Raw genomic sequence first — 19,851 nt, 5'->3', positions numbered from 1 at the left:
CATTTCTTCATTGTCTATCTATGTAGACCACGACTCCACGGAGGCAGGGCCAGCGTCTTACTTCTTCCCCTCATTATCTGGCACATGGTGGCACATCTGATATTTCTGTGAAATGTGAACTGCCTGTGAGAGGTGCTTATACATGTGGGGGCTAACATAAACGTCCACCCTGAGTATAAGACGACCATCTAGCTGGTGCTACAGGATCACTGTATTTACTCACAAACATTGCCCCAGGGAAGAGATGACCCTCTTTCCACCCAGTGAAAACTACTAGCATCTGGCCAGGCGCGGTGGCTCACGCCTGTAATCCCAGCACTTTGGGCGGCTGGGGTGGGCGGATCACCTGAGGTCAGGAGTTCAAGGCCAGCCTGGCCAACATGGTGAAACCTTGTCTCTACTAAAACTATGAAAAATTAGCTGGGTGTGGTGGTGTGTGCCTATAATCCCAGGTACTCTGGAGGCTGAGGCAGGAGAATCACTTGAACCCGGGAGGCAGAGGTTGCAGTGAGCTGAGATTGCACCATTGCACTCCAGCTTGGGCAACAAGAGCAAAACTCCGTCTCAAAAAAAAAAAAAAAAATCTACTAGCATCTGGCTAAAGGAACAATACATAGTTGTGGTTCATTCTAATGCCAGAATCCCTTTCCCATTTCTTGCATGCCTGCCTTTCAATCTGGCCAAGAACTATTGCGACAACCTTCTAACTAGCATCTTTACCTCCAGCCTTACCCGTTCTAAATATGTCATATGTGGGGTCAGGGTAGGGATATGATTTTTTTGTCTATATCTGGTCACTCTACTTGCTTGCTTCAAACCTTACAACAGCTTATAATTAATTAATTAATTAATTAAATCGTATGACAAACATTCTTGAGATCTTATTGTATTTTAGGCATCATTCTGGGTGCTGGTGATAAAAGTAGAAAACAAGGCAGACAAAGTCCCTGTTCTCTTGGAACTTACATTCTAAGGGAGTCAGGATAAGATCCTACAAGATAAAGCTCCAAAGCTCCAATGAATCTTGGCATTCAGGGCCCATCGTCATGTTTTTTCTCACCTGCATCTCTGAACATTACTTTTCACCCACTCTCCACCCAGATATGGGTCATGTGATGTTCAAGGGTTGGGGAATGAAAGATCTTGTCCAAAGATAGACAGCCACCAAGCACTGAAGTTGGGATTCTATCCAGATATGAAGGCTTGAAAGCCTGGCGCTCTTGTAGGTGTATCTCAGGTACTGGCACACAGTAGGCGCTCAAAAGCAACTTGCTGGTGGACTTGATTCGTATTGTCACATGTATTTTTCCTTCTTTTGACAACTTCCCAGGGTGGCACAGATTTCTTCTGTTTAGCCAAACAACAAATTACAAAGTTTGTCTTCAGAGGTTCTAAGACTAGGTCTAAGAGTAACCACCTATTCAAAGGAGAATGAGTGTAAGGGATGTGTGGGAATTGAGAGGGTTCTGGGAGCTGAGGAGATCCCAGGGGGCTCCAGGTTTATTACAGCCTCCAGGGTTTCTGTGGGCGCTATAAATTTTGCAGACTTTTGTAATTCCAGGGATAATGGTGACTCCAGGTATGATGCACGTTCCACAGGCTTAGCTGGCTCGTTTATCTTGCTTTTCCTGAAAGCGAGGTGCAAAATAGGACAAAGAAAAAAGAATGTTGGAACAGGTCTAGAGGTGAGATATCCAACTTAAAAAGACACCCCCTTGTGCACAGAATTAAGGCAACATGGAGTGAGCACCGGCTTAGCCCTTCCTCACAACCCCGTGGTTAGAGCCTGCAACTCGGTCTTCTCCCTCTGGTCCCTCTCTGTGCATCTTCAGTACCAATAACACTGACTGTTCCTCAGACTCCTCAGAGAATCTTGCCTGACTTCCTCAGGTAGGTTTGGTCCCTCCCTCTTCTGCACCACTGTAACTCCTGGCTCAGCATCCCCTACTGTGAAGGTGCCTTCTCCACCAGTCTAGTTGCTCTCTGAGGACAAGGCCTAGGTTTGGCCCATTTCTGAGGCCCCAGCATTGCCCAGCACAAAGATTAGGAGACATTTCAGGAAATATTGGTGGAATTTAACACATGGTTTATCCATAAAAGGACACTAACTGTTCATGCAGGGTGTTAGGAGGGCAGCAGGACAATTCTGATTCTGGAGAATCATAAACGATAAATAACAGTGAGGCCTAGCAACCTCGGACACTGTATCTTCCAAGCCCTGCTGAGGATGTGGAGTACAGGGTGAATGAAGGAGTAACCTGGGCTTGGCCTAATCTCTAACCACTTCAGGCTGACTTGGCCCGTGGCATCTACACCAAGCTAGCTGCTGCCGGCCATACACTCAGACACCAAATCCTTGGTTTCCACTCTGATGCTACAATTGCTGTTAGGATTTTCCCCAACTGCCTTTTCAGTGGGAATTCAATGTACTGGTGTGTGTGTGTAAACTGATTTCAATTGTTCTTTAAATTGTTTCTCTTAACTTTCATCCTTCTCCTCTCTGGGCCTTAGCTTCCTATTTATAAAATGACCTGAAAGCACACTCTAGCATTAGGTATCCTACAAGACAGGATGATAACACCTTCAAAACACTGTGTGCTGCTTTCCCTGCGGGTCTTATTGTCAGTATTCCAATAGACTAGATTCCAGACACAATAGGTACATACCAATATCCGGCTCTCAGAAAATGTGGCGACTATGGGTTTTCCTGGTTCCTCAGGCTTCAGAGACATCTCGAGTTCTTGGCTTTCTCTGACTTTAGAGCTCCTTTTTGCACCGATTGCTGCAGCTTTCTTCGCCTGCTTCTTTCTGATATGTTTCACTCTAAGGAAATAAGCCTTGGATTGGTTCTGGCTCTCCATCTCCCTGAATCCCCAAATGGGCTCTATCTTGACCAGAACTTCTGATTTAGAGCCTCAACAACAGTACCAGCTTGCTGTATGACCTAGGGCAAGCCACACATCCTCTCTGGGAATTAGTTTCACACTCTGAATAATGGGGATACCCTGCTTATTAGGCTGTGGGACTCAGATGAGGTCAGCTATGAAAGGGCCTTGCAACTGGCAGAGAGATTGTTACTGGTCTTCAAGTCCAGTTGATTATACTTTGAAAATAGCTCCTCAGTTTGCCCTGCCACCTCACTCCTCATCTTTGTCTCCCCATAGCTGGCCATGCCCAAGTCCTTCCTCTCTGCTGCCCCTCATCACTTGCCCCAGGTCAGGCCTTCTATTTCCTGCTTAGTCCCCTGTACCAGCTTCCTACCTGGCCTCTGACCTTCTGGCTCTTACTCTCTCTAATCTGTGTCCCACCCCAAGCTCAAGCTTTCCTTCACAGCTTAGCACTCTTCCTAAGAGTGCTCAGAACTGAGGATTTAGTCCAAGCTGTCTGGACAGGCTCCCCTGCCGGACTCTCTGGCCTGACTTCACCAAGGATGTCTTTCAACCTCATTTTTAGCCATTACCTGGCACTTTCAATGCACCTGACATTATACAAAGACACTGGAAATGCCTCAAACATGCCTCTGGGCATCTGCATACAAAGGTTGGGTATCCCTTATCTGAAATGCCTGGGACCAGAAGTGTCTCAGATTTCAATTTTTTTTTTTAGATTTTGGAATATTTGTTTATACATAAGGACATATCTTGGGGATAGGAGCCAAGTATAAAAACAAAATTCATTTATGTTTCATATATACCTTATACACATGGCCTGAAGGTAATTTTATACAATATTTAAAATTATTTTGTGCATGAAATAAAGTTTGTGTGCATTGAACTATCACATGAGGTCAGGTGTGGAATTTTCTACTTGTGGCATTATGTCGGTGCCTTGAGAACTTTCGGATTTTGGAGCATTTCGGATTTTGGATTTTTGGATTAGATACTCAACCTGTACTATTAATACTTCCCACCAAGCTAATGAGTACTGAGCCCTGCAGGCCCACCACAGACAGCACCCCAGGGACTCGCTGCTGCCTTTTTCAGGGCTGCCAAGCCCCTTCTTGGTCTTCTTCTTTATAAAATGTGTTGAAAGTGTCTGTTTTATGACGCAGTTTTATGGCTCTGTATAGTCCTCATGGCCCTGGATTGTGGTGACCATGTTTGGTACATCTTCCCCTCTTTAGACCCTAAGCTCCTTGAGGGGAGGGGTCCTGTCTTTGCTCTCTCTGTGCCAGGGCTGCAGCCAGGGCTTGCCAGGTAGTAGGGCTTGTGGGTGAATTTTAACCCTAATACTCACATGAGAGGGAGGAGGCAGAGGAAGAGCAGTGCAATTACAATTCCCGCATAGATAGCACCCTGGATCAGCCCTTTCACGAAGGCCTGGGCAGCCAAAGAACTCTTTCCTGGAAACAGAGAGCATGTGAGAAGTTTGGCATCGGAGCCAAAACTCTGCTCCATTCTCTAGCCCCAGTGACTGTCCCCATCCCGCTTATTGTCCTCACCCAGTCACCGAGCCCCCTCCACCCTCACTTGACATCAGTAGGATGCTCAAAGCGTGGGTTCCGTTTTGGTTCTTCCCCTCACAGAGAAGTCTCATGCCCATTTCTGGCTCTTCAGTTAGGCTGATGGTGCTGTTAGCCCAGGGGCCAAGCATGGTGGAAGTCACTTGGAGGCTGCCATCCATGCCATCCACACCCACGGGGACTCCTCCCATCCACCACTGCACAGAGGGTGTGGGAATCCCATGGAAGGAACAGCTGCACTGCAATGTCTTCTCCAAGGAGCAAGAAGAGTTGACCAGCTTAGCAGGTACTGTGGGGAGGAAGGGTCAGGAGTCAGCAAGGCATCCTGACTTCCCTCTTCCAGTTTCTCCAGCATGCAGCCTTCTCTTTATTTGCTATTCACAAGGCACTTCAGAAGGACTTTCTGGAAGCTCACAGGATTCAGGCCTCCCAGACCAGTTCCCCTCTATCTTCTCTCCTCATCTGGCCTGAACCTGATCGCTAGACTTTCTTGAGGGGTGGCAAGTAAATTTTCTTAGGCTCTGCATTGTCTGTGATCCCTCACCTACCCCGCAAGGCTAGATGTCCAAGCCAGACCTCCTACTCTGCTTCTCTTCTTCCCACGTGCAATATTCCTCTTAGGCTCTATGACCAATTCTGCCTCCATCACTTACTGTCTGGATGCTGCTGGGCAAGTCACTCCCCTTATCTTTGCTGTTTCCAAGCCTGGAAAATCGGGATATTTGCTGAACCTATCTCATATTATCATTGTTATAAGAATGAATGCCCCAAGATTTGCAGTGCACCCAGCTCAGTGAGTAGTGAAGTATTACCCATTCAATAAACAGAACATCTTTCTTAATTTCCTTCTTCCCGGTCCCAAGTGGCCTTTGGTGGAACATTCACTGGAAGCCAAATGTACTATGGCATCTTCTGTGTAAGAATGTTGGAAACTGCCTCGCTCTATTTAGAACAGGTAGGACATGGTGGCCATTTGATGAATATCATGGATTAGGAGGGAACAGTCACATTCATCAAGGTCTCTAATAATGAGGAATCTGTCTTCAGTGTTGACACACACTTTTTCATTGAAGTTTTTTGAGGTTACTGGAAGAAAGGGGTAATTTTCCCCTAACCAGTAGCTCCTGATCTCGGTCTCTTCACCTGAGTCACTTGCGGGGCACTGTTGAGGAATTTGCGGGGGACTCTCATGTACGGCCCCCTCTATGGCTGTTTTCTGAATTGTCTTTTCCATCTGGCAAAGTGTGCCCATGGAAACGCTGAAAAGCTTAACTTCAGGGCTTCCAGTAATGTCTGAAACAGCTCTTAGTGCTCTCATGCCTTCATAGCACCCACACTCTCCATTCCTCTCCCTTCCCGATTTGCTCTTTGCTTCAGACACCCCAGCCCTGTCAAAATCTGACACACAGAAGATGTCTAATTCAAGTTGATTATTTGGTACTTATGCCCGTATGTCCTCTTTCTCCATGCCTCCATAGCCCATCCTCTGCCCTGCCAACACCCAGGCCCTGGAGTCTTGGCTTCCAAACACACCTCCAGTGCTGCTTCTCACCTTACTTACCCAGCTGTAGCAGTGGAAGCATCACTTGCAGCAGCAACAGTTCTCAGGAACAGCAGAAGCTCTTTAGTACACTGGCTCTGACATCAGAACCATATGGTTCAGAAGGAGTGAGGTGATGGGTAACTGAAAGAGGATGTGGGGATAGGGAGAGCAGAAAGTATCTTTAGCCAAGTCAGGGGCTTCTGTCTCTGGTCATCGTGAAGGCCTGTTCACCTGGAGAAGCAGGAATTATATGGGATGAGATGATCATGAGCACGTACGGGCAGGGAGGCAATTAAGATTGTCTGTGAAGCCTCAGTGTCGTGTCTCCTTTATTCTTTGTTTTATTTTTGTTTTTTGAGATGGAATCTTACTCTGTCGCCCAGGCTGGAGTGCAGTGGCTCGGTCTCGGCTCACTGCAACCTCCATCTCCCAGGTTCAAGCGACTCTTCTGCCTTAGCCTCCCGAGTAGCTGGAATTACGTATTCACCACCATGGCCAATTAATTTTTGTAGTTTTAGTAGAGATGGGGTTTCGCCATGCTGGCCAGGCTGGTCTCAAACACCTGACCCGCTTTGGCCTCCCAAAGTGCTGAGATTACAGGCATAAGCCACCATGCCCGGTTTGTTTTTGTTTTTGGGACAGGATCTTTCTCTCTCTCTGTCACCAAGTCTGGATTGCAGTGGTGTGATCACTTAAGATAGAAAAGTGTTGACATTCTCTCAGGAAAAATATGATAATGTTTAGTTTGGTGAGAAGTGTAAAACAATATCTCCCCACCACAGTATAATTGTTTTGCCATAAAATTTGAAATGAATGGTGTAAGTAATGTTGTATAGCATGGCACAATGTTTCCTTTTATATCCCATGTAGATATTTATTTAATAAATTTGTTCTTAGTAAATTTCTATTAAAAAAAGAGACAGCATGAGACCCTGTCTCAAAAAAATGGCCAATTCCAATTCCTACTGGATATCATGACTTAAAATCCATAGTAATTCCAGCTTGGGCAACATGGTAAAACCCTGTTTCTACAAAAAATACAAAAATTATCTGGGTGTGGTGGTACGCACCTGTAGTCCCAGCTACTTGAAAGGTTAAGGTGGGAGGATCACCTGAGGTGGGGAGGTCAAGGCTGCAGTCAGCCATGATCACGCCACTGCACTGTAACTTGGGCAACAGAGTAAGACTCTATCTCAAAATAAGTAAGTAAATAAATAAAATACATGCATACATAGTAATTCAGAGAGTATGGTATTGACACAAGGATAAATAAAAATACCAATGGGACAGGCTATGTGGTTGAGAAAAATACCTATACATGTGTGATCACTTGGTTTAGGATAAATATGGCACTGCATAGAAGTTAAAGGACTCTCTTTTGAATAAACTGTCAGAATAACTGGATAGCCATACAGCAAAAGGAAATAAGACCCCTACCTCATGTCATACATAAAAATAACTTCTAGGGACATTGGGAAAGTCCTTAGACTTTTTTTCTAGAACAGTGCTGTGCGAAGAAATATAATGTGAGCTATAAACGTGGACTACATGTATAATTTTAAATTTTCTAGCAGCCACATTAAAAAGGAAGAAATGGTTAAAATTAATTTTAATGATGTTTCATTTAACCTAGTGAAAGAAACCTATGTTATTCACTAGGTTATTCATATTGAACCTAACCCAATATTTCAACAAGGAATCAACACAAAATTGTTAAGATTTGGTACTTTCTTTATACACTCTTCAAAATCTTGTATATATTTTACACTTACAGCACACTTCAATTCAGACTAGCCACAATATAAGGGCTCAATAGCCATATGTAGTTAGTAGCTACCATATTGGTCAGTGGAATTCTTGAATACAATATAAGAGAGTATCTTGGTAAGTTTTAGGTAAGGAAATATTTCTTTAAAAGGGCCAAAAAGCACTAGCTAGGAGGAAATACAGATAAAATGGACTGTATCAGAATTAATTTCTGCATTTTGCCATAAAATTTGAAATGAATGGTGTAAGTAATGTTGTATAGCATGGCACAATGTTCCCTTTTATATCCCATGTAGATATTTATTTAATAAATTTGTTCTCAGTAATTTTCTATGAAAAAAAGAGACAGCATGAGACCTTGTCTCAAAAAAATGGCCAATTCCAAATCCTACTGGATATCATGACTTAAAAATCCATAGTAATTCCAGCCTGGGCAACATGGTAAAACCCCGTTTTCATCAAAAGATACCATTAAGAGAGGACAAATGCAAGTTACGGGGCTGGAGAACATACTTGCAACACATACAACATGCTTGCATCCAGAACATAGCAAGGATAAAGAGGGTAATGAATGGTGTAGTACATGAGTGGAGTGTTTGGGGTGTTGTTAATGTTCTATTTCTTGACCTCAGTGGTGGTTACACTGGTCTGCTCCCTTTGTGATAATTTGAGTTGTATACTTACTATCTGTATTAATACTTCTCTGTATAAAACTGTACTTTGATTTAAAAGCTTGTTTGAAAATAAAGAGAGAAACAAACAGAAAGGATACGAAAGGGAATATAGAATGGTTGGGACAAGTAGAAATCCTGTACCTAGATATTAGATTTAAACTCCAATACATCAGTGATTTAACTAACTATAAATGACTTAAATTATCCAGTTATGAATCTAAGATCATCATACTGGAAAAAAGAAGCAAAGCCAAACTGTATGGTGTTTACAAAAGACACAACCAAAGCATAAGTGTAAAGGACAGTTAAAAAACCAAAGAATGGGCCGGGCGCGGTGGCTCATGCCTGTAATCCCAGCACTTTGGGAGGCCGAGATGGGCAGATCACGAGGTCAGGAGATCGACACCATCCTGGCTAACACGATGAAACCCCGTCTCTACTAAAAATACAAAAAATTAGCCGGGTATGGTGGGGAGCACCTGTAATCCCAGCTACTCGGGAGGCTGAGGCAGGAGAATGGCGTGAACCTGGGAGGCGGAGCTTGCAGCGAGCCACGATCGCGCCACTGCACTCCAGCCTGGGCCACAGAGCAGGACTCCATCTCAAAAAAAAAAAAAAAAAGGAAAAAACCAAACAATGAAAACATATACCAAGCAAATACCAACCAGAAAACCAGGTAATGCAGACATACCTACATTAACATCCCATAAAGCAGACTTTAAGCAAAAGGCATTACCAAAGATAGAATGGCATATCTCCTAATGATAAGATGACATTAACAGGAATAAAGTATATATTTAAAATTTCTGTTTGCCTACTAACATAGTCCAAAAATATATAAAGCAAAAAATCTACAAAAATAAAAGAGGAAACAGATATCCACAATAGTAGTGTGACATTTTAATCACTGTTCTCTCAGAAACTGATAGAACAGATTATTGGAATATATAAAGATTTCAACAACTTGATCAGCAAATTTGACCAAAAATGTATAGAGAATACTGCAGTCAATAACTGCAGAATACAATTTCTTTGTAAGCACACAGAGAACATTTACAGAAATTGACCACAGCTCGATCATAAGACAAATCTTAACAAAATTTCCATGAAAATATTTAAAATCTCATTAATAACCAGCAAAATGCCTGTTAAAACCATCAGATACCAGTACATATCCAAGACAATATATCAAGTCTTGGTGAGAATGTGGTACTCAACTTTCACACACTATTGGTGGAAATATAAATCAGGGCAACAAAGTTATTTATCAAAGCAGAAGATACACATACTCTATGACCCTCAATTCCACTCCCAGATATATACTTTATAGAAATGTTTGTGCATATGTATGACAAAAAGCAATGCAAAAATGTTTACAGTGGTATTATTTAAAAATAGCTAAAAAGTTAAACAATCCAAATGCCAGTAACACAGGATTTTGAAAAATGAGATACTACACAGCAACGAAAACCTACGAGCTAATGCTAGATGCAACAACATGGACCATTCTTACAAATAAAATATTGAATGAACAAAGCCAGACACAAATAAGTAATAATGTATGGCAGCATTTCTTTAAAATTTGAAAAAAACTGGGCAAAATCAAGTGTTTAAGAACGCACACACAAGTAGTAAAAATCCTTTAAAAGTTGCCAAGAAATGTCCAGCATAAAAGGTAGGATATTAATTGCCTTTTTGGGAGGAAGGAGGTCTGTTTCTCTGTTTATTTTATCATTTGTAGGGGGTATGAACAGGTCTTTCGAGATACTGGCTATAGTGAATTCCATAAGGCTGTACCCTATATAGGCATCCTTTTAATAGTACAGTTTCCCATTGCCCATCTGCCTGACCATATGGCCTGGCCATTGGCCACTGCCCATGAATTGGTAAAAACCCAAATGTAGAGGCAGTTCAGCCCACTGAAGTGACTTGTTTTTACCTTCCTCAGTATGAGTGCCAGTCTTCCAAACAGGATGTTATTAATTCACTTTGGAATTGCCATCCATAAATCAAACAGCTCTTAGTTGGTCAATCAAGAGCTATTAATAGACATCATCCAAGTAATAATAGGATCTTGCAGCTCTTCAGTAGGGAAAAAGAGGCTACCTGTTCATAAATATAACGAGTACCTCCTTGCATTTCCCTGGTAGCATGTTCCTGTATAGACAATTTCCATTTTATTATGAGACTCTTTTGGGCATAGCCTTCCTTACTACAGTGTTTTTCCAACATTACAAACACATCATGAGGATTTCAGGTGTCAGGATTATTATGTCCTTCAATGATGGGGCAGACTCAAAGCCCAATAGGCAGCTAGTTGTCTCTCAATTGGAAATTTTCTGGCCCCAAATCCCAGCATTCTCCACTGGGTGGTGCTCACTGGCCTTAGCTCCAGTCCGCCTAAATAAAGCAAACATTAAGCTTCTAACATGTTTTGTCCACCAGATATCCTGTACTGTTTCAAATTAACAATTAGTGTGGGCTTGGGCAATCTTATTGGTTCCTATTTAGCATATTCAATCAATACTGGTTGAAGGGAAGATTTACATGCCTTCTGTTTCATAATAGTACGTAGGGGAACTCTTCCCTAGTTGGACACAATATCTTTCCTCATAATACATTTAGGTAAATACATTCATATAACATATTCACACAGTCTGTCCAAACACTCCAATTTTCATCCAAAGTTTCACCTGAATCTCATCCACTTTTGCAATCCTATGTCTTCGCAATCTAACCATAGATGCTATTAGAATTTCACCAACCTTTTTGGAATCGCAGTGTATAAGACTCCCACATGAGTCCCAGAAATATCTCTTATCCATCCCCTGACTATTGTACTACTAATGTGCATATGACTTTGGGTCCTCAGTTAGGGGTCAGGCCAAGCAACCCAGGCCCTTTTGTCATTTATCTTGATTAGATCACATGTTCGTCCCCTCAGGAGATCTGAGGTCAGATTTCCCATTGTCATGTTTGCCTTCTGGCTTTTAAAATTCCTCCAAACTAGGGTAAATATAGCAGACTTGATGGGGGCCCTTCAACACTGGAGGGCAAGTCTGGGTTCTCACTGCTCCACCTAATTTCTAAGAGTGCTCCATTGAGACCTTTGTTTTGACTCCCTCAATGTCCACTTAACTCATCTCATTTCTTAATAACTGTTTATAAAGATTTCCACCCTCTTGGAAATGTTCATCTTTTCTCACTCTCTGGTGAACCACTCTAATTTTCTTTGCCATCTGTCATTTCAGCCTAACTTTTCCCTTTAGCAGCAGCCCTGAGGCTAGCAGCTGTAGCTCAGGCTGGCCAGAGCCCAAGATTGGGCCAGCATCAGGATCCGCCTCAGCCACTTTCATTTTAACGATTACAGATAAAAATAGCCAAGGGATTGCCTATTTAGTTTGTTTCCTTATGCATCCATAGTGGGTCAGCTCCTTGGGGGTTGGATCCATTGTATTGAAAAAGCAATGGTAACTTTTACCTCCTGTAACTGTTTGCAGAACAGCTGCATTTCTATACCCATGGGTGACCGCAGGACAGCCCAGGAATCAAAGGCTTATCATCTTGACTTCACATCCTTCCTCTTCTCAAACCATATGTTTCAGTGAGTCAGGGCTGTTCGAGTGAATCCCATTTCTGATACTACTGAAAGTTAGGGAATGGTCCATAAGATCCCCTCATTTCTGACACCAACTGAAGATATCAAGGATCCCTGATTACCCTCAGTTCTCAAATCGTTTGCAAGGTTTGGAACCCCAAGACTACCCTTAGGTTTGGTAATTCACTAGAAGTACTCACAGAATTCACTGAAAGCTGTTATACTCATGATTACTGTTTACTACAACTAAAGGATAGAGATTAAAATCAGCCAAGGGAAGACACACAGGACAGAGGCCAGAAGTTCCCCACACAAAGCTTCTAGTTATCCTCTCCCTGTGGAGTCATGGACAGCATAACTTAACTTTCCTGGTGATAATGTGTGACAATATGCATAGTATTGTCAACTAAAGAAGCTCACCCAAGCCTTGTGTCCAGTGTTTTTACTGGGCCTCCATCGTGTAACATGGTGACTTCCCTCATGGTGGATCTTAGCATCCAGCTCCTCCTGCAGTTGAGCTGATACCATTTGATCCAAAGCCCCTATTCTAAATCACATTGTTAGACTATCTGGTATTGCTTCCACTCTAAATCACATTGTTAACATTATCTGGTGTGGCCAGCCCTCGCTCTAAATCACATTTCTAGAATATTCAGTGTGATGCAAGGTCCCTGGGCAAACAAAGACAGCCGTATGAGGTGTGACATTCTAAGAGCTAGGGAGTGTCTTCCAGAAGCCAAGGGCAAAGGCCAGACCTCTCTTCGGGCAAGGTTAAGTTCCTTAGTACACAGAATAAAATGTCAAATTCAGAATAGCAGCTATCTCTTGGGAGATGTGTTTGGGGAAGGGAGTATACCAGGGGTAGTGTTTTCTTTCTTTCTTTCTTTTCTTTTTTTCTTTTTTTGAGACAGGTTCTTACTCTGTCACCCAGGCTGGATGGAGTGCAACAGAGCATTCACAGTTCACTGCAGGCTTGACCTCCCAGGCTCAAGCAATCTTCCTACCTCAGCCTCCCAAGTAGCTGGGACTACAGGCATGTGCCACCATGCCTGACTAATTTTTTAATTGATGTAGAGATGGGAGCTTGTTATGTTGCCCAGGCTGGTCTTGAACTCCTAGGCTCAAGCAATTCTCCCGCCTGGGCTTCCTAAAGTGCTGGGATTACAAGTGTGAGCTACCGTGCCCAGCCAGTGTTTTCAATATTAAGCTGGTGATGGGTATATGCTCATTATACCATATTTATATCTTTCTATATGTCTGAAATATTTCACAATCTTTAAATGAAAACTGGATCATTTGTCATTTATATGAAAGCTTTATATATATAATATATAAATATATATCTACATATTCATATATAATACACTCATAACTATACATATATGAATGAGTAAAACAAAGATCTAGAATGATGTATAATTTGATACCAGTGCTTACCTATGGATAGAGCAGTAATCAGAGATGAGATTATAGAATTTTCAGTTTTTTAATTCCAGCTTTATTGAGGTACAACTGACAAATAAAAATTGTATATACTTAAGGTGTACGACATGACGTTTTGATGTATGTATGCACTGTGGAATGATTACCACAATCCAGTGAATTAACATAATCATCACTTCACAGTTACCGTTTTTTTGGTGGTGAGAACACAATATTTACTGTCATAAAATATCAAGTGTACAGTACAGTATCATTTACTATAGTCACCATGGTGTACATGAAACCTCCAGAACTTATTCATTCTGCCCAGCTGAAACTTTGTACCCCTTGACCAATATCTCATTTCCCTTAGCCCTCAGCCCTGGCAACCACCATTCTATACTTTGCTTTTATGCGTTTGACTTTCTTAGATTCTACATATAAGTGAGATCATGCAGTACTTGTCTTTCTGTGTCTGACTTGTTTCACATAGCATAATGTCTTTCAGGTTTATTTACGTTGTTGCAAATGGCAAGATGTCCTTTTTTAAGGCTGAATAACTTCCACTGTGTGTGTGTGTGTGTGTGCACAATAAATCCTCACTTACCATCATCATTCAGTTCTTGGAAACTGCTACTTTAAGTGAAATGATGTAAAATGAAACCAATTTTACCATATATAAGAACATGCAAACTCCACACAGATACTGGTCCTGGCTGGGAATTGATTATTTTCTCTTATGATTAGACAATGTTGAACAAAATGACATTATTTGAATGGGGTGTGTGTGTGTGTGTGTGTGTGTGTGCGTGCGCATGTGTGTATACATATATAATATTTTCTTTACTTATCTATTAATGGACACATTGATTCCATGTCTGAGCTATTGTGAATAATGCTGCAATGAACACAGGAGTGCAGATATCTCTTCAAGATACTGAGTTCATTTCTGTCAAATATATGCCTAGAAGTGGGATTGCTGAATCATATGGTAGTTCTATTTTTAATTTTTTAAGGATACTCCATACTATTTTCCACAGTGGTTATACCAATTTACATTTCCACCAACAGTGTACTAGTTTTACTTTTCCCCACATCCTCATCAACACTTGCTATCTTTTGCCTTATTGATATAGCCATCTAATAGGTATAAGGTGATATCTGTGGTTTTAATTTGCATTTCTCTGATGATTAGTGATGTCAGGCATTTTTTTTTTATATACCAGTTGGCCATTTTGGTATGTCTTCTTTTATGAAATGCCTATTCAGGTCCTTGCCCATTTTTTAATTGGGTTATTTGATTTTTTTGCTATTGAGTTGTTTGAATTCCTTATGTATTTTGGATATTAGCCCCTTATTAGGTGGATGCTTTACAAATATTTTCTCCCATTCTGTAGGTTGTCTCCTCACTCTGTTGATTGTTCCCTTTGCTGTTCAGAAACTACTTTGGTGCAATCTTGCATGTCAATTTTTGCTTTTGTTGCCTGTGTTTTTGCAGAAATATCCAAAAAAGTATTTCCCAAACCAATAATTTTTATTGTGTATTACATATAAATATACAGAAGTTTTCTCCGATGTTTTCTTTTAGTAGTTTTACAATATCAGGTCTTATATTTAAGTCTTTTCTTTTTTTTTCTTGAGACAGGGTCCCACTCTGTTGCCCAGGCTGGAGTGCAGTGGTATGATCTCGGCTCACTGCAACCTCCATCTCCCGGGTACAAGCGATTCTTGTGCCTCAGCCTCCTAAGTAGCTGGGATTACAGGCGTGTTCCACCATGCCTGGCTAATTTTTGTATTTTTAGTAGAGACGGGGTTTCACCATATTGGCCAGGCTGGTCTCGAACTCCTGGCCTCAAGTGATCCACCCTCCTTGGCCTCCCAAAGTGCTGGGATTACAGGCGTGAGCCACTGCGCCCGGCTATATTTAAGTCTTTAACCCATTTTGAGTTTATTTTTGTATTTGGTATAAAGTAAGTGTCCAATTTCCATGTGGATATCTAGTTTTCCCTAAAATTTTCAGGTTTTTATTTAGCCATGGGTCTACAGGTAGCTAACCTTTTTATAATTAATTTTTTTATTGAGATATAATTCATATACCATAAATTCACCATTTTAAAGTGCACACAATTTAGGAGTTTTAGTATACTCATAAAGATATGCAGACATCACCATTACCTAATTCCAGAGCACTTTCATCACCTCCCTAAAAACACCAATATCCATTAACATTTATTCCCCATTTCCCCAAACCTCAACTCCACCCCCTAGTTGTAGGCAACCACTAATCTATTTTCTGTAATTATAAATTTGCCTATTCTGGACATTGTATATAAATGAAATGATATAATATGTGGTCTTTTGTGTCTGGCTTCTTTCATTTAGCATGCTTTCAAGGCTAATTCATTTTGTACCAGATAGCAGTACTCCTTTCATTGCTATCATTGAATAATATTCCATTGTATGGATAGACCACATTTTGTTTATCCATTCATCAGTTGATGGCATTTGGGTTGTTTCTACTATTTGGCTACTGTGAATCAATCCTTTTTTTTTTTTTTTAAAGAGATGGAGTCTCACCCTGTCACCCTGGCTGGTGTGCAGTGGTACAATCACAGCTCTCTACAGCCTCGAACTCCTGAGCTCAAGTAGTCCTCCCACATCAGTCTCTCGAGTAGCTGGGACTTTAAGGGCGCACCACTAGACCCAGTTAATTAAAAAAATATATTTTCTGTAGAGAGAGAGTCGAGTCTTGCTATATTGCCCAGGCTGGTTTTGAACTCCTGGGCTTAAGCAATTCTCCCGCCTCAGCCTCCCTAAGTGCTAGGATTACAGGCATGAGCCACTGTGCCCTGCTGTGAATCAGTTCTGAAGGACTGAATCATGCTATGACTGTTAACCACTTTTTTGGTTAACATCTAATGAAAAACTATGGTTGCCATTTACAACTCTAGAGACATAGAAATTTTATCTAACTTTTATCTTAGTCTCAACAACTCTGTGAGGTACATCTCATTATCAACACTTCAAAAAGGAAGGCAGAGATCCACAAAAGTACTATGACTGGCCCCAAGACATGCAGCCGTTAGGTTGATAGATTTCAGACTCAACCTTTGACTACAAATGTGGTGTCTTTTTCATGATTCTATTTTGCCTTAAAAACTGCTGTATAAGCATGGTGAAGTTCATTCTCCTCTCCAAGTTCATTTCCTCATGAATAAAATATAAGAATAAATCACCTAGCCCTGATGTGACACACAGTATACTTAGATTTTTCCTGGAAGTGGACCAGAAGTCAGAAGACCTAATCTTTGTCGCTACTTCCTGGGTGATTCTGGGTAAGTCACTTCCCTCACTGTCAGCCTGCTTCAGAGACTAAAAACAATCATAAATGAGTTTTGTTTGGCCTACAAATGCTTACTTTTTAAAATTAACTTTTAAAATGGGATAACATTTAATAATCAGGGCACTTCACAAAAAATTCAAACAATCAGCTTCTCTCTCTCTCTTTTTTTTTAATTTTAAATTCAAGTCAAACTGCCTAGATATGAAGGTTAGCTGTTTTATAGTGTGCAAGTAGCTTCACCTCTCTCTAGGCCTATTTGCTCATTTTAAAAACATGGATAATAATAGCACCCATCTTAGAGTTGTTGTTAAGATTAAATGAGTCAGTAGAACAGAACCTCACATTTTTGAGTAAGCACTCAAAAAATGTTAGTTACTATGTATTAGGTTCCCTGCTTAGCTCCTATCAGCATTTAACTTGGAGCCACTTTTTTTTTTTTTTTTTTAACACAAGGTCTGGAGTGCAGTGGCACGAACACGGCTCACTGCAGCCTCAACTTTCCAGGCTCAAGTGATCCTCCCATCTCAGCCTCCAGAGTAGCTGGGACTATAGGCACAAGCCACCACGTCCAGCTAATTAAAAAATTTTTTTTTGTAGAGACAGAGTCTCATTATGTTACCCAGGCTGGTCTCGAACTCCTGTGCTCAAGCAATCTTCTCACCTCAGCCTCTCAAAGTGCTGGGATTACAGCCGTGAACCAACACACTCAGCCTGGGACCACTCTTGACTACCCCTAATCCCTTCCCAGAGTTCTGGAACCAGCCCTGTCCTTTCCTATTCCATATTTCTGCATGTTTTACCAGATCTCTCTGAGAGGTCTGTGCTCCCAACCCTTAGCCTCCAGACTGATTGCCCTTTTTCCTTCTCACATAAAAAAGATATTGCCCAAGTTTCCAGGTCGTTAAATGCCTCTCTCATTCACGCCACGTATCCACTTTCTTTTTGCATTGTCAATTTTTTTTCCTTCCCCTTTCTCCCATTTAAAAGCCCATGTTAGATGGTTGGAATGAGCTTTGTCTAGGTCCTGGCCCAGGATTTGCCAGTAAAGCACTGAATAACTGTGGTAAAATATTTTTCCCTCTTCTTATTTCCTCATGTGTAACATGATTGGGTTTTACTGCTGGAGATATAATGATCCATTTAACTACAAAATTCTGATTTCTTCTTTCTTCTCTCCATCAGCTTTAGAGCATACATGTGATGACTCCTCATGCACCCATTATATTTTCTTTTTCTTTTCTTTTCTTTTCCCTTTTTTTTTTTTTTTGAGACAGAGTCTCGCTGTGTTGCCCAGGCTGGAGTGCAGTGGCATGATCTTAGCTCACTGCAACCTCTGCCTCCGGGGTTCAAGTGATTCTCCTGCCTCAGCCTCCCAGGTAGCTGGGACTACAGGCACAGGCCACCATGCCCATCTAATTTTTGTATTTTTGGAAGAGACGGGGTTTCACCATGTTGGCCAGGCTGGTCTCGAACTTCTGACCTCAAGTGATCGCCAGCCTCAGCCTCCCAAAGTGCTGGGATTACAGACGTGAGCCACTGCGCCCACCCTATTTTCCTTGACAGTCATGTCTCTCAATTTTCCTCTGTCTCTTGTTCCAAAGGGCTCCAGGATATTCTCTGTTCTCAGCACACTTCCATCTGTGTATTTCCTTAGCAGGGTGTGAGTGATGCAAAGGTGTTCGGCTTTCTAAGGGAAGGGCTGACTTACTAATGACTGACCTATTTATGGTGAGGAAAACGATTTTCTAGGGAAAGCCGGGATAACTAACAATGAAACTGATAGATACACATGGGATAACTGTGTGAGTAATGACTGGGTGTCTTGCAGGGGTGTAACTTACCAAGAGATCGACTTATGGGGAGCCTAATTAACCAATGAAGAGGGCAGGTTCTGAAGGGAGTGGATTTTCTCATTAACTGATTTTCAAAGGGACTAACCGTTGACTCATAAGGGCACTGACCTGATTGTGAACCCACAAGCCGCTTGCTTACCTTCTTGGTAGACGGATGTCGCCCCAGCTGCCCTCCAGCTGACCAGGTAACTGACGTGGTGGAGGCTGAGGAACGCGGCCACTGGCTCCTGGTGAACTCCCTGACTATGCTTAATCTCACCGCCTGACTGTTCCAGATTTAGCCTTTGTCTGACCAAAGGGCTCTCAGGGGCCACACTGGCACGAGAGCCGCCCTGGTGGCCTAACCGACCTGCGGCTGCCCCACGGCCCAAGGATCCGCTGACTGACGCTGACTGGAAGCCCAGTTAATGCAGGTTCAATGAAGGAACCCAACAACCGCCAACAACCGCCAACAACTGCCAGGGACCCAACAACCGCCAGAACCCAACAACTGCCAGGGACGCCAGCAGGCCAGGCACAGCCTTGTGCGACTAGGGATCCTCAGTCGGCTGTACAGAGATAGCAGTGTGAGGCCCGTGATAGCCGCTGCAAGACCTGCTAGCTCGCATCATTAGGTGAGTGCATCCACCCCACAGCCAATCGGCGTCTGCATGGGCTTACTTTACACAGCCAATCAGAGGCTGCATGTGCTTATTTTACAACCAATGAGAGGCTGCATGGGCTTATGTTACAGCCAATCAGAGGCTGCATGGGCTTATTTTACAGCCAATCAGAGGCTGCATGAGCTTATCTACAGCCAATCAATGAGGCAGAAGAAGCATTGTGTCCACTGGTGTGTGCCCCTGGGAGCTGATGCACAGCTGCTGCTAGAGTCAATCAGGAACTGCAACTGCAACTCCCTCCTCCAACATTTGTGCCCAATTGGATCTTGAGGGCTTGAGCCAATCCGCAGCCGGGGGCGGTGCCAGGGTAGTTTGTGGGCCAATTTTCTTCCCAGCAAGGCCTTTCCAGCCCGTGCTGATGAAACCACACTCCTCTCCAAACCTGAGGACTCCGTTCCTCTTGTTTAACCCTGTTTATTTTTTCTCACACTTTATCCGTCACGCACTTTCTTACCCATTACACTTTCAAAATGACAGAGGCATTTGAGCCAGAGCAACTCCGTCTTGAATAGGAGCTGGGTAAAATG

At 42.3% G+C, this 19,851-nt stretch overlaps 1 protein-coding gene across 4 annotated transcripts; it reads right to left on the bottom strand.

Annotated features, from left to right (window-relative positions):
• Positions 1-870: 870 nt before the first annotated feature.
• SIGLECL1 (SIGLEC family like 1) lies at positions 871-19,520 on the bottom strand. 4 transcript variants are annotated; one of them, XM_054541076.2, is made up of 6 exons: positions 18,802-19,338; positions 6,024-6,146; positions 4,470-4,751; positions 4,237-4,342; positions 2,667-2,823; positions 871-1,628 (listed from the first exon to the last, which is right to left on the bottom strand). In XM_054541076.2, exons 2-6 carry the CDS (start codon positions 6,043-6,045, stop codon positions 1,602-1,604), a joined length of 594 nt encoding a protein of 197 aa, XP_054397051.2. In that variant the 5' UTR covers positions 6,046-6,146; positions 18,802-19,338; the 3' UTR covers positions 871-1,601. The 4 variants fall into 4 exon arrangements, with proteins under 4 accessions (XP_054397051.2, XP_054397052.2, XP_054397054.2 ...); XM_054541077.2 differs by having other exon boundaries at positions 6,024-6,236; positions 18,802-19,314; XM_054541079.2 differs by lacking the exon at positions 4,470-4,751 and having other exon boundaries at positions 18,802-19,520.
• Positions 19,521-19,851: the final 331 nt, after the last annotated feature.

Source organism: Pongo abelii, chromosome 20 (genome assembly GCF_028885655.2).
Source record: "Pongo abelii isolate AG06213 chromosome 20, NHGRI_mPonAbe1-v2.0_pri, whole genome shotgun sequence".
NCBI lineage: Eukaryota > Metazoa > Chordata > Mammalia > Primates > Hominidae > Pongo > Pongo abelii.
Note: the sequence above shows the minus strand (reverse complement) of the source record. Positions and strands in the feature narration are given on the sequence as shown.

Coding starts and splice junctions, on each gene's coding strand:
- SIGLECL1 (XM_054541076.2), bottom strand. CDS start 6,045: ATGCTTCCACTGCTACAGCTGG. Junction 2,824..4,236: donor CTCTGCCTCCTCCCTCTCAT/GTGAGTATTAGG, acceptor TTATTTCCTTAG/AGTGAAACATATCAGAAAGA. Junction 1,629..2,666: donor TTTCTGAGAGCCGGATATTG/GTATGTACCTAT, acceptor CCTCGCTTTCAG/GAAAAGCAAGATAAACGAGC.